This window comes from Ochotona princeps, chromosome 7, assembly GCF_030435755.1.
Source record: "Ochotona princeps isolate mOchPri1 chromosome 7, mOchPri1.hap1, whole genome shotgun sequence".
Taxonomy (NCBI): Eukaryota; Metazoa; Chordata; class Mammalia; order Lagomorpha; family Ochotonidae; genus Ochotona; species Ochotona princeps.
The window spans coordinates 63,417,943-63,432,911 of NC_080838.1; the positions used below are offsets into that span (position 1 = coordinate 63,417,943).

The 14,969-nt window shown below is 42.5% G+C and overlaps 1 protein-coding gene across 2 annotated transcripts in view; it reads right to left on the reverse strand.

The window, feature by feature from the left end:
• The window catches only part of CFAP299 (cilia and flagella associated protein 299), a 517,974-nt gene that overhangs the window by 489,002 nt on the left and 14,003 nt on the right, over nucleotides 1-14,969 (reverse strand). For both annotated transcript variants that reach the window (XM_058667165.1, XM_004590614.4), the window contains exon 2: nucleotides 6,437-6,567. In XM_058667165.1, the coding sequence (XP_058523148.1) occupies nucleotides 6,437-6,567 (131 nt within the window). The remainder of the gene's footprint in view (nucleotides 1-6,436; nucleotides 6,568-14,969) is intronic.

Sequence of the window (14,969 nt, forward strand, 5' to 3'; positions counted from 1 at the left end):
ACACCTGCCAATGGTTGCTCTGACCTAGCTTAGCATAGCCCCTCACTTGTCTTGGCCTTTGGCTTTGGATGCTGTAGCCTGATCTCACCTGGCCTGCCGCCATTCCCAACTCTTGCTGGTTGGTGTTGGAACCTGGCCCTACTCAGTCTGCTCTCTCTTGCTCATGCAAACTGGCAGGTGTGACAGCCTAGCTGAACTTGACCTGTGCTCCAACCGGGTTTCTGCTCTTGCCGGTGAGCTAAGCTTGGCTCAGCCCTGCCCAGTCAGCCCCCCTCCAGAACCATCCCACACCGGAGCCAACAATCCGAGTTACCCTTCAGGCTGCCCAACACCCAGGCCTGAAACACGTGATCACCAATGGGAGCTATGACCCCAATAGGGAAGTTTCCCAAGTTCCCCTCCTTGGCCCATTCACTGTCTCAGATCTCACAAGCTCCACTAGGTGCTAGGCCCTTGCCCAGCATAGCCTGCCACGCCATCTTGGCCTTTGCATGAGCTAGAGGATGTTGCAGCCCAGCCAGCTTCACACCCTATCTTAGGATGCAAATGCAGGTGTTGCTGCCCGGACCTGCCCAGCCTGTTTCCAGCCGCAGCACCCATGAGGGTCGGTGGGTTCCATGGACACTCCTAGCTCAGTCCATCACCACCCCAACTCTTAAGTCCAGGACTTAAGCAGGACTTACATTACCACAGGGTTGGGCCCACTTATCCCCCACAGAATCTACCCCCAAATCTGATTCTCTAACGTGCTGGTTAGTGTCATGACCTTGCCTAATGTCACCCTGTTCTGAAACTCAAGTCAGGTACTGGGATCTAGCCCTGCCACACAGGCCCCCAGCTCTAGCTTTCATGTGGGCTGGTCAGTAGTGGTCAGTGATATTCTGCACTAATAAGCCCATCTTGGGACTCCCATGTGGGCTGGTGAGCCAGTCTGACCCATAAGATCTTCTGGACTCTCCTCTCCAAACCACCAGGTCTGTTCCCTCACTTACCTGCCAAGTTCAGTGATCCCGTCGCTGGGAGTCACACAGGATTCATTCCTCACCTACACACACATTGGCCTTATCCATGGATGTCCCTAAGCAGCAATTACATACTCCAAAGACCCTAGAGCTCACCTCTAGGTGACCAGTGGGTAAAGCATGATGCCACTTGGCACAGTGGCTTCCCAAAGCCCAGGACTTGCTCACCACATGGCAGCAGTGGCCGTGGCCAGGCCACAAGCATTGAGTCCGACCTGGCACAGGTATCTCCAGTAGCCACCAGGCTGCTGGAAGCTCCCTCCACCTAAGCCCCATGGCCAAACTCCCCGTAGGCACCTCTCCTCACAAGGTGGTGGCAGTGGGGTGGAACAGGGACCTAGCCTAGTTCACAAGAGATTCCCTCATGGCATACTTAACATAGGGGGCGGGGGAGAAACCTCTCAGGCCTGGGCAAGCTCATAAGTCACTCACTGTGTGGCAGCAGTGGCCTTGGCCAGGGCCAACCATTGAGTCCAAGCTGGCTCAGGTACCATCAATGCCCCACACTGCTGGAAGCTCCCTCTACCCAGGCCCCACAGCCAAATCCCAACAAACTTTCTAAAGGCAGAAACCAAGTCGTATATTCTCCTGTATCCCAGTAATGTGTAACACAGTATTAATATTTGCTAGTAACTGAACGAAACCAAAAAGGCTCCTTTCACTTTCTGCCTTTTTCTGGCGTTTCCCTCCTCAAGATATACTGAACTAAAAATACTGTTAAATACTTAACTGAAAAAATACTTTTATCTAGATACCTTTTCCTTTGAAGCTATTGTGATATGGTCACAGGCACGACAATTTTTTTTTAAACATTAGGATGCCTCTTTTATTTATTCATTAAATTTTTAACAAAAACAGTAACTGTGTTTTTATGGAGACTCGTACAGTGCCTTGAGAACCTGTATACAGTATGGTGAAAAACCCAACCATAGTATACATATCTATAAACATTGAAATGTCTTTACAACGAGAACATTCCAAGTTCACTGTCCTCACAAACACACAGTTCGTCATCGTTCTGTCCGTTGCCACTGCTGTAGGGCAGAGCACCACAAGTTTGGTTCCTATAATGCTCTGAGCGGGAGGCCCCCAGAGCAGGCCGAGGCACTTCAAACGGAAACTGCTGCGAACGGGCGTCCAACGGGACAGAGGGAGAGGAGGAGCCGGAGGGAGGTAGCTGGCTGGCCTCTCCTGGGCTCCAGCGCTGCAGGAACTGCTCGTCGCCCCCAAGATGGCGGCTTCACGGGGCTCCTCTCCCCAAGATGGCGGCCTGGTCCTCACAGGGCTCCCAACTTCTTGGCGAGCGCCCGCATGATCACCAGTCTCTCTCGAAGTTCCTCCGCTTCATTTTTCAGACAGGCGCATCGAGGACAACCCTCTATTCCAGGTGGCAATTCGGGCATTTCTCGTCTCCGGCGACTCGCGGGCGGTTCCCCATCACCAGGGAACTCACGGGTCCTCGAGCTGCGGCCACCTTGGTTGAGAGACACAGGTGGGGCGTTTGCTGGAACCTGGTGGTCTCCAGGGCTGACTTCTCCGCGACACACACAGCGGGAAGGCACCCCACCGCCGTGTGCCGGACGCTGGTTGTTGGAGCTCATCTTGCTTTTTCGTCACAGGCCACTGGGAGAACGCGATCGCGAGCCGGAGTTCTCCTCAGGATCCCCGCCGAGGAACAGCCAGGGATTGTGCGTCAGAGGCTGTTACGTCAGACGCGTCAGTAGCGTCAGCACGGCCGTTACGTGTCCAATGGGCATCAGGCACCAGAACGGCCGTTAACGGTCGCAGGGAACCTCCTCCAGCGACACTGGCGTTAAAATGGCTTCTTCATCTTTGCTAGACAAGAGCTGTGTGCTACCTAAAATGGCTCACTTGCTTGTTGAAGAAGCTAATGTAAGCTAATCTGATAGTAGAATCCTGGGCTTTCTGAATTGCTGTCGGACGGCAGCAAGTCCGACGCCCATGTATATTTTCTTCTTTTTTTTTTTTTTTTTTTTTTGTTTTTTTTTTAATTATTTATTATTTAACTTCATTAATTACATTGTATTATGTGACACAGTTACATAGATACTTGGGTTCTCCCCACCCCTCCCCAAACCCTCCCACCATGGTGGATTCCTCCACCTTGTTGCATAACCACAGCTCAAGTTCAGTTGAGATTTCCCCATTGCAAGCGTATACCAAACATAGAGTCCAGCATCTTATTGTCCCGTCAAGTTCAACGGCTTCTTAGGTATACCCTCTCTGGTCTGATGACAGAGCCAGCAGAGTATCATCCCAGTCAATTGAAAGCTCCAACATTTACTTTTAACATATTGGTTACTCATTACTATGTCAATTAATTCCATAATGATGTAAATTTTTGCTGATGGTATGTTGGAGCCCATGTATATTTTCAATGTGACGTTTAAGCAGATTCTGTAGGTAACACGGCACATGTGGATCCGACACCCTCTGCCGCGCTGCCCTCAGACACACTGAAATGGACGTGGAGTGACTCCCACATGGGGCCAGAGGCAACATATGGGCCCATCCTATTACACAAGCGTCCAAGGAGATCTGTAGATGAAAGGGCCTTCCAATCCTAGCAGCTTGGTCCCCAGGCCCGGCAATGAACTGGCCTCATGACTTCCAGCCCTGGCTGGTTAAAAAGACCATGGCAAAGAGGAAATGCCCACTTTGATCCTCAAACACAAAAAGGGCATTCGACATGGGTGGAAATACATTTTAAATATGAACAACACCTCTTGATGTTATACCTCTTACACAATTGTTTGAGTGTACATGAATTCCTTCTAAATCTCTTTAAAAAAATCTCTCCTCATCTGCTCCTGATAGGCACTTACTGATTCTCACAGAAAAAGGAGACTCCCTTTGATACCTTGTTAAAATACTGCATTATAGACATAATTTGAGTCATTTCAATTGTTTGAGAGGTCAGAGTTAGTAACTTTGCCTACATAAATTATTTAAGGATTTTTCTTAATTTACTTTAGCTAGGGTGAGTAAAATTTCCCTCTTACGATACCGACTACTTAATTCCAAAAACCTGTGAACACATTACCCTATATGCCAAAAGAGATTTTTGTAAATGAAGGTTGTAGACGTTCTGCTAGAAAATTACTCTGATTTCTCTGCACTGGGACCCTGTATTGTCACTAACTTTTCTTTTTTTTTTTTTTTTTTTAGAGATTTATTTTCATTGGAAAGTTAGATATACAGAGAGGAGAGACAGAAAGGAAGATCTTCCATCTGATGATTCACTCCCCAAGCAGCTACAACAGCCAGAACTGTGCTGATCAGAAGCTAGGAGCCTGGAACCTCTTCTGGGTCTCCCAAGCAGGTGCAGGGTCCCAAGGTTTTGGACCATCCTTTACTGCTTTCCCAGGCCACAAACAGGGAGCTAGATGGGAAGCGGAGCTGCCAGGATTAGAATCGGTGCCCATATGGGATCCTAGTATGTACAAGGTGAGGACTTTAGCTGCTACGCTACTGCACTGGGCCCTATCAAATGAACTCTTAAGACAGTTCTCCAGGCCAGAGCAATGACTCACAGGTTAATCCTCTACCTACAGGCACCAGCATCCTATATCAGTGCTGGTTCTAGTCCCGGCTGTTCCACTTTCCATCCAGCTCCCTGCTTGTGGCCTGGGAAAGCAGCAGCAGATGGCCAGGTCCTTGTGCCCCTGTCCCCACATGGAGATCTGATGCAGCTCCTGGATCCTGACTTTGGATTAGCTCAGCTCCAATCACTCATTGAGAGAGTGAATCAGTGGATGGCAGATCTCACTCTGCAAATCTGCCTTTCCAATAAAAATAAATCTTCTTTTTTTAAATGAGTTCTTCCTCTCATTAAAGAAAGATGCTACAGAAAGGAGCATTACAGAGATCCAAAGGGTGAAAGAACCTTGTTTGGCTGTTGTAGGGTAGGAGACATACGGCAAGCATACAATGTGGCTACCATGCTGGAACAAAGATTTGTCCCCAAACAATAGCCAGTAAAGAACAGGGACCCCAGTCCTGTAATGACATAATGATGTGGAGTCAAATTTGGTCAAGAGCCTAAATCGATATGGAAATAGGTTCATCCACAGCATTCCAGACCGAAAAAAAAAAAAAATCAGTTCAACTAACACCAGGATTTAATCTTGTAGTAAAATGAGCAAAGGATCCAGCTGGGATATATCGTATGTACAAACAGATTTGTGTTATTTTAAGCCACTAATTTGGTAGTAATGCATATGGCAGAAAGTCAGATTCCAATATTCTATGGTTCTGATTCACAAATATAACTAGAAGATTCACTTAAAAACACATGTTGATTTTCTAGTCCCACGACCCATTCACATTTCACTACTAAATGTAACTTTTTATCCTGGGTGCATTTGGAATGCTATCTATTTACAGGCAATGTATTTGCAGGTTTTTGGAATTGAGTAGTAGGCATCCTAAGAGCGGAATTCTACTCACTGTAACCAAATGAAGAAAAATCCTTTAATACTTCATTTAGCAAAGTTACTGAAAATTATTGGATATTTCTAACAACTACAACTCAATACTCGTGTTTTGTAAAGATTTGTTTTGATGTGAAAGGCAGAGTTACTGAGAGAAGGGGAGACAGAATGTTCGGATTCACTTCCCAAATGGCTGCAACAGTCATAGCTGAGCTGACCTGAAGCCAGGACTCAGGAGTTTCATTCAGGTCTCCTATGTGGGGGCAGGAGCACAAGAACCTGGGCCATCTGTCTACTGCCTGCCCAGGTTATAAGCCGGGATCTAGATTTGGAAATGGAGCAGCTGAAACTCAAACCAGGACCCATTGGAATGCCCACACCACAGGCAGAAACCCAGTGCACTGTGCCACAGTGCCAGCCCCAAGTCTCATTTTTTTTTTAAATTGAATAGCTGATTGCTTGGCCAAATCTTTAAAATATGGTCCTAGTTTTACACCATCAACATTAGGAAGGCATCACTTTCATCACAAATTTCAACATATTTTACTCAAACCCTTTTATATGACTGTCACTGTGACAAAAGCTAGTGATTCTTAACCAGACCCCATGTTTAGAAAAAGTGACAACATAATTGGCACTAAATTTGACAGGCTTCAAAAGTATAAAGAATTCTAAAGTAAAACCCATTCATGTATCCCGCGTATCAATCCATAAAATAAGTAACATTGCATCAGTTTTTTAAAAGACTTTAACTGGTGTGATAACCGTATTTTAGCATTTTTGTTTCTTAAATCAGTGGCTCAAAATGGCCGTTGCTTTATTGTAGCACATTCGATGCCATTTGGTTCCTGATCTCTAGAACACACAGGCTGAGGGTCTTCCAAGTTGCAAGCAAAACTGTATTTTTCCAGAGACTCCACAGCGTAACATAAAATCTAGATTTGGAACATGAATACTCACTTTTTCTGTGTTCTTTCAGCCTGCCTTGCAATCTCTATAGCTGCCTTTCTTGCTTCAAAATCTTCCCTTTTCATTATCTCTCCAGTTCCTCGGTAACCTAGCTCCACCAACTGGCGGGCCAGGCTTTCATCCTAAAGAGAAGAATCAGTAGGCAGATGTGTGTATGAACAAGAAATGGTGTTTTCTCCAATGTTGACAAGCACTTAATTTGAAATGGCAAATGAAACATATCCTTTTAAAATGGGATGAAATGTAAATATGAAAAGCTATGTAAAGACATCTTACTTGGCCTGCCCTTTCCCATAAATGTAAATATGAAAAGCTATGTAAAGACATCTTACTTGGCCTGCCCTTTCCCACAGATATAAGATGAGAAAAAAAAAAAGAAGTAACATCAACCACTAAATTTTTTCTAAGGGAGTGGAGAACAAAAGTGTTCTGTGTTTTTAATCAGTTTACAAAAACAGTTGTGTGTGTAATTAATAGAATATCTTTAAAACAATAAAATTATGAACAATAGTGCTCCTACAAGAAAGACATTCAAAACTAATGACACAAAGAACTGGGCTGCTTTCAGAAAGTTCAATGTTTCAGACTTCTTTGAAGTCAGTTAACTGATGACACAGGACATTATAACTCCAAACACAAAGTAAAAAGGAGCAGATGAATTTCTTAGTTAACTACAAAAATATTGTTTCCACACAATGTTGACACCAAAAGAAACAGAAAAGTAGAAATCCAAGAAGACAACCACAAAATGTTTCAGGCTAAGAAACAATTCCCCAACAGTATTTCAGATCTTTTCTATTTCATTTAAGAACTGTAGGAAACATTTTTGTAACTTGAAAAATATATTTAAAATGAATATTGTTTTCAATTATTTGATAAGGTGCCATCTTACATGAAGACACTGGTATAAGGACTGAAGTATCCCATACACACACACACACATACATATATGCATTTATATGCACTAATAATGGTCATTATTATCTTAACTAAATATAAAATATCTGAGGTATAGTGGAAACAGTATAGAGCATATTGTTGCAAATTCTTAACTAGTATATCAACATAGAGTGCAAATATTAACAGTTTAATGAGAACACCTGTCCATTCAACTCACAGTGACTATTTTAAAGTTATAATTATTCAAATAAAACCGAAGAATTTAGAAAATTGCTAATCTCATTTGCTTAACAAACACTGAATTTCTGTGACGCACCATGCATACATGTGCCAGGTTACTGCAATGCATGGCAGCAGGTGCCGAGACCCAAGGCTACCAGCCTTGTCAAGCTTTTCTGCTTCTCTTCTCGGAGATGCATGCACATGAACCACAAAACTGAGCACATGCCTCCATCTAGTGGAAACAGTCTTTAATGCAAAAGCAATGCACATTTCAACTTGGATTTACAAAAGATACTTTGAGTATGAAATTTCTTAAGTACATCACTAGAACTGAGGTTACAAAAAAAGCATTCTCAGTTCAGAAAAAATGTGAGATTCTTCTAGGAGTGTAAGAATGCAAATTCTAATCTACTGAATACATGAGTCTTATGCATGAAAAAATGTTCCTATTGCTCTGCATACTGATTGTGTTTTACATTCCTATTATGTGCCCTACCTGAGTTATACAAAGTCATCTGATCAGTACTGTAATCATCAATGCTATTCTGTATTACAACAAATAGCAAAAATCTATTGACGAAAGAAGCAGAAAGTTGAAAAAGATTGCTTCAATCTCAATTAATGTGCTCTGACAGGATCATGAGTTATGTCTTCAATGTAACAACATATTTCCTCTATCTTTGACAACATCCTAGTGAAGCACAAAAACTAACACAAGTGAAGAAAAATATTCAAGATTATCCCAGGAGTGTGAATCTATTTTGGGAGATCTGTTCTCAAATGTCTACCCCTAACACGACTTTTTCCAAATATGACCCTCAATGGGTGTAACAAAACATTCTCTTCAGATGAAGCCTACACTGGGACACCCACATCCCTGTAACCCATTCCTGCCTCTGCTTCTGATCCAGCTTCCTGGAAATGTGCATTGTGATAGGCAGCAGATAACGGTCCAAGGACTTGGGTCCCTGCAGCCAACATGGCAAATCAGGATATAGTTTCTGGCTTGCAGCTTCAGACAGGCCCTGTCCCAAATGTTGCAGCCATGTGGGGAGTAAACCATCACACTGAAGATTCATCCTATCCTTCCCAATCCCTTCCATCCATTCCCTTCCTTTCCCTTCCCTTCTCTTTCTCTCTCTCAAATAAATAAAAACAAACATTAAAAAATAAAAGAGCCTTCTGACTTAATGGCAAATACTAAGATTTGACAGCCCCCCTACCCTAGTGTCAAGATGCTGGAGGCTTTCTCCACCAACTACAAGATAGACCAACAAGAACTGGCAAATACCACCACCCCAAAGTTAGGGGTTTTTTCTACCCTAGCATTTACCCTATATTTTCATTCTCTACCCTAACATTTACAAAAACAAAATAAATGACAATCAGGAAGCTACTGGCTTCCCTCGATTAAATGGGTACTATTAATTCTCTTCCCTCTATTCCTCTTTATAAAAATAATATAGAATTTGGAGAGTAAACTTAGACACACAACACAAACAAGTCCGCTAAATCATCTATCATTCTTGATCTTAACCCTCACAGACACTGCTACGTTGGGACTTAGCTTTGCAACTGTTGTCCTTCAGTTTGGGGGAGTGCACTTCTTGGGACCAAAGCAGAATCACACTGGCAGTGTTGCAGGACCTACTTCTTTGATATTTAACAATAGCTTTTGAACACCTTTTCCTTACGTATACATTCAATAAAATTGTTGTGATTCCATATTCCGTAAGATCTGTGCGGACAGGTGCTGCACACAGTTCGTTACTGTGCCTCTGGCTCCCCGTCTTCCTCTGAGGATGGCTTGCACTGCTTTGATTACTAATGAGGCTTGCCATCTGTTCCCGTGTTTACAAGACATGTGCATTTCTTCTTCTTGGACTGTCATTTTTAAATTTTAAATAAACCTTCTGCTTATTTATTACTAATATGTAATAACTTGGGTTTGTCTTAAATACAGTAGTTACATGTCTATAAAATATCTGCAAATATATTTTTCAGATCATTATTTTCCTGTAACATTACAGGTTTGTTTTAACAAATAAATGTTCAAAAAAGAACACTTTATTTCAGTGTCTTGTATTGGAAAGATAAATATCTTTCCTTTTCAAGAAGCTATTTGATCGTGAAAAAGAAACCTTTAATGAAGTTTCTTTGGGAATCTCCCCAGTCGAACTGCGGGACTCAGAACCCCAACCATGAAGAGAAGTGCAGGTTCCATGGTCTGCCATGGAGTGCAAGTGACAGAGCCGAACCTCCTCAGAGGCTCAAACGGAGCAGTGGACAGCATATCCAGGTGCACATGGAGGATATGGCAGTCCATCAGAACCTGCATACGATACCTGGCACCACAATAGAGGACAGAACAAATCAATCAACTACCCCAGCCATACGTTGGCAGTGAAAAACGGGCAAACAGAGACTCTAACATGGACTATGTCAATCAGTGGATTTTGCAACGACTTCATCGTGCTTGGAAAGACGAGACTGGCAGCAATTCATAACCGCTGAACTATCAAAACCACTTGAGCAAGACCCTCTGAGCATGCCCCACATTGGGGACCTGGGATAGCTGGGAGGCTGAGTGGGGCTTCTCCCTTTATCTCCCCCTTTTCCCCAGATATAAAACAAAAAAGAGAGAAAGAGGGAATGTGGAAATAATAATCTTACCCACTTTCCCGTAACCCTTGAACCTTTCTGCCCTAATTAACCAATAGATTGTCAAAAATAAAGAAAAAAATTAATAATTGGGCCCGGTGTGATAGCCTAGTGGCTGAAGTCCTCACCATGCATCTGCACAGATCCAGTATGGGCATCAGTTTATGCCCTAGCTACCCTGCTTCCCATCCAGCTCCCTGCTTGTGGCCTGGGAAAGCAGTCGAGCAAAGCCCAAAGCCTTGGGACCCTGTACCTGTTTGGAAGACCCGGAAGAGGCTCCAGTCTCCTGGCTTCAGATTGGCTCAGCACTGCCGTTGCGACCACTTGGGGAGTCAATCAATGGACACAAGATCTTCCTCTCTGTCCCTCCTTTTCTCTGTAAATCTGACTTTTCAATAAAAATAAATAAACCTCTTTAAATATTATTCAGGACTCCTTCCTTATGAAAGATTTGTTTATATTTGAAAAGCAGAGTTACAGTGAGAGAGATCTTCCATCTGCTGGTTCACTTCCCAAATGTCCACAACAGCTAGCGCTAAACTGATCTGCAGCTGGATGCCAAGAGCTTATTCCAGGTCTGCCACATGGCATCATGGACTTGGAGCATCTTCTGCTGCTTTCCAGAGAGCTGGATCAGAAGTGGAGCAGGCAAGATACGAGCTGGCACCAATATGGAGTGGCCCCAGAAATTCTACATTCGTCTGTAATTTGAGTATATATCCCATTTCTGGATTTCTATCAACTAGTCTGTTTGCTCTTTCAACTATGCACAGAGAGTAAATGCTTCTTTCTTAGTCTGCCCAAAAGGAAACCTCCACCACAATTCTTTCGTCTCCTCATCTACTGGCAGGCAGCAGCTGGGGGAAAGGGGACTCTACCACAGACCGCAAGGTGAGGATGTGCAAGTCAACTGGGCAGTGCTCTCAGAACTTGCCCCTCTAGAGAGGCAACAGCAGCAGCGCGGGGCAATGGGATGATTCACAGCAAAAGGCTTCAGGAGCCTTGAGGTTGGGATGGCCCTGGAGTTAGCGCACATTCACACAAGCCGGCCTGCTTGTAATCTGAACAATGAACAACTAAAGAATAACAACATCAATGAAGAGGCGTGACTTGGATGATAATCAGCCTATGCAAAGCTCTACCACTGTATTGTGTTCAAGGAGGTAACTTTCAATACCATTGATATTTATTATTTTTTTATTTCATTGATTTCCATTCTTCATTATTTCCTTGCAAGCACTTCCTTGAACTTTTCTGTTCTTTTTTGTTTTCCTAATTTCTTAAAATGGATCTAAGGCCACTAGCTTTTAAGACAATTGTCTTCATTATATACTTTACTTTCATATCAGTGTGAAACGTGTCATAAATTTTATACTTTCTTGCTTAACCATGAGTTATTTAGAACTATGAGGAGACTTCAAAATGTTTGTAGAAAAGCAGAATTAAGGCCCAGCGTGGTAGCCTAGCAGCTCAAGTTCTTGCCTTACATGTGCCAGGATCCCATATGGGCTCCAGTTCATATCCTGGCTGCTCCACTTCTCTTCCAGCTCCTTGCTTGTGGCCTGGGAAAGCAGTGGAGGATGACCCAAAGCCTTGGGACCCTGTACCTGTATGGGAAACCCAGAAGAAATCCCCTGGCAACTGGCTTTGGATTGGCTCAGCTCTGGCTGTTGCAGCCACTTGGAGAGTGAATCATCGGACAGAATACTTTTCTATATATCTGTCTTTCCAATAAAAATAAATAAAATCACTTAAAATCATTCTAAATTTTTTAAAAGGAGAATTAGAAGATTCATTTTTTCAGTCCATGGCTTAGCTGACTAATTCTCCTGAATGACTGTGAGTGACTTTAGAAGAAGTCACTGCAAAGGTGGGGAAAACAAGCAGAGGAGCTACAACTAAGAGTGCACCAGACGACTAGGCTGCACCGCTCCAGTCCATGATGCAAGTATACCAGACAAGGACTTGCTTCTTAATGGATGAACAAAGAAAGTGCTCTCTTGAGACAACACCTGCCCCAGTGAAGAAACCTTGAATATTGCTGAAATGAAAGAGACATTTAGAATGTTCTATAAATGTAACTGATAAAGCAATGGCAGAGTCTGAAAGAATCAACTCCAACTTTGTAATTCTTAACTCTAACTGCAGATAAAATGTTGTCAATCATCATCAAATGTTACAAAAAAGCCTTTTGTGAAAACCTTTTGTATTGTGGCAAACATCATTACTGTTGTATACTTCAAATAGATTGGGGATCACTGTATGTTACAAGGATTATTGTCAGTTTTTAGCAAAAACTGTTTTAACTGAAATACATGAACTATTTTTAGACACAATGCTACTGCACCTGTAACAGTGTGGTGTAAGTACAACTTTTGCATGCATAAAAAAAACAAAAAAATTACTATAATTCACCTCATTTAATGAATATTTAATGGAGATGTCCAGAAACAAAGTATCTGTGAGGTAGTATGATAATAGCAGTAATTATATATTGCTTGTGATTGAATACTAACCTCTTATATTTTTAATCTTTGAATATAACATTTTTATAAGAATGTATATATTTTTTATCAATTTATGATAACACTAGGTTTAGAATTTTATCCAATGCTTTTTCTGCATCCATAGAGATGGTCATGCTTCCTTTTTAAAACTTGTTAATAACATGACTTTAATTTTATATTTCTACAATAGTTATACTACTTTCATTCTAATATATAGTTTCTTAATATATTCTTGGATTTATTTTAAATTTCTTTCATCTGGTTCATAAGTAAAATTAATTTTGATTTTCTATGTTTATTATCATTTTATGAATTTATGTGTAACTTCTACAAATGCTACAAAACTTGAGAAATCCACATTCTCTACTTTTTATTAATTTAACCTGGCAGTTCATAAACAAGCATATTCTCCTTGTGAAAAATTAAAATATGACATGTATAGTAAATTTTTGTTGCATCATCCTAGTTGCATGAACACGGGCTCTGTATTGTGCCACATCAGGTTGAGTTTGTGATGCCAGCATCCCCGTATGAGTGCTAGTTCAAGTCCTGGTGCTCTGATTCTGAGCACCTATGCTAAGGTGCTTGGAAAAGCAGTAGAGGAAGGACCAAGTAAATGGGCCTATGCCACCCAACTGTGACATCCAGCTGGAGTTCCAGGCTTGCCTAGCCCTAGCCTTTGCAACCACTTGGTGAGTGGATGAAAGATTTCTTGGTGTCTCTCCCTCTCTGCTTTTCAAATAAAAAAACAAATACTTTCAAAAGTAAACTTTATTTATTACTATTTTCTTGTTTTGGGTAGTGATAAGTTAGGGTGAACCTCAAAAATTCATAATGAAAAAGTGAAGGAGCAGATGTTGCTTTAGTTCTTTCAGGATCTCCTTCTTTGGCCTCTCCAACTTCTGAATCAGAGGCATGTTTAGCTCTGGACCCAAGATACACCCTTGCCCTGCATAAAGCCTTCATCAGCAAATTCAAGAGAGGTAAGAGCCTCGCACAGGAGCCAGGCTTCTGTCAAGGAGTCGAGCTTATCCTTGAACGTTCCAGTTTCTTCTTACTTCCCCCACTTCTCTACCTTTTCTCTCTGTTTGTCTGTTCTGATGTCTGCAAGCTCCCATACCAGATGCTACAAGTTTTCCATAAACTATGCCAACAGCTCTCACAACTTTGAAAGGTCAAATCTCTATTTTAAAGCAGTGTACGTGTGTGTGTGTGTGTTCCGCGGAATGCAGGAACAAAAGTTTGTGCATCACTTTCTGCCACCGTCAGTGGAAAGTATTTAGGTAAACACTTGTTTGACACTTACATAAGAAAGTAACATAAAAGTGGCGGGCATGGGGAGAGGGGCAGGGAGGGACCCAAATCACATACATATTTTTTCAGAGTTCTGAATGCCCAAGATGGGGATGTCAGTGGATTGGGTTCTTCTGAAGGCTCTCTTTTTGACTGCGTACTGCCATGTTCAAATTGTGTCCTTACATGGTTGTATGGTGAGCTGTTTCCTTTATCTTAGAAGGACATGAGTCATATTGCATCAGGACTCACTCATATAACCTCAATTTATCTTAATTACCTGTTGAAAGATACTTTCCCCAAATACCACACTAAGAGGCTCTGAAGCCTAGGACATTTGAATATGAACATAAGAATAAAATGGCCAAAATATGGAAGAAACCTATCCTGAAGCAAAATGTCATGGAATGCTTTGGTGGCAATAACAGATGCAATACAGTTGTTGATTTTGAAATATGCCAGAGGTCTTGGGGAGATAAACAACGAACTGAGCGATTAGGAACAGCTAGCCACTTGGCAGCAGACTATTTACGTATGACCAGCCCCATTATGAAAGGGGCAGAGAAATTTGTTCTCCCTGGAAGAACGATGCTTACTCTCCATATATTTGACCTTTCTGTCGATGGTGTTGCTGAAATCACCCACTCTGGGCCAGCGTCACCATCAGACGCAGCATTGCTTCTGATTAGAGAAATCAAAAGAAGCTGACTCACGCCCACGAGGTTCACAGGCTTTGCTGTGCTTCCACTTCACGCCGAGTCATCTGTCCCCATGTCGGTGGGATGGTCGTTTAAAGACACAGTCACAATGCTATGGGGTAGCAGGACCGTGTAATTTGGTATTGTCCTGCAGGATGTTTTAGATGTTCCAAATAAGTGACAGATGGAGTTCGTTTGTCCACAGCCATGATTCACGGGTGTAACAATCAGGGATGGAAATCA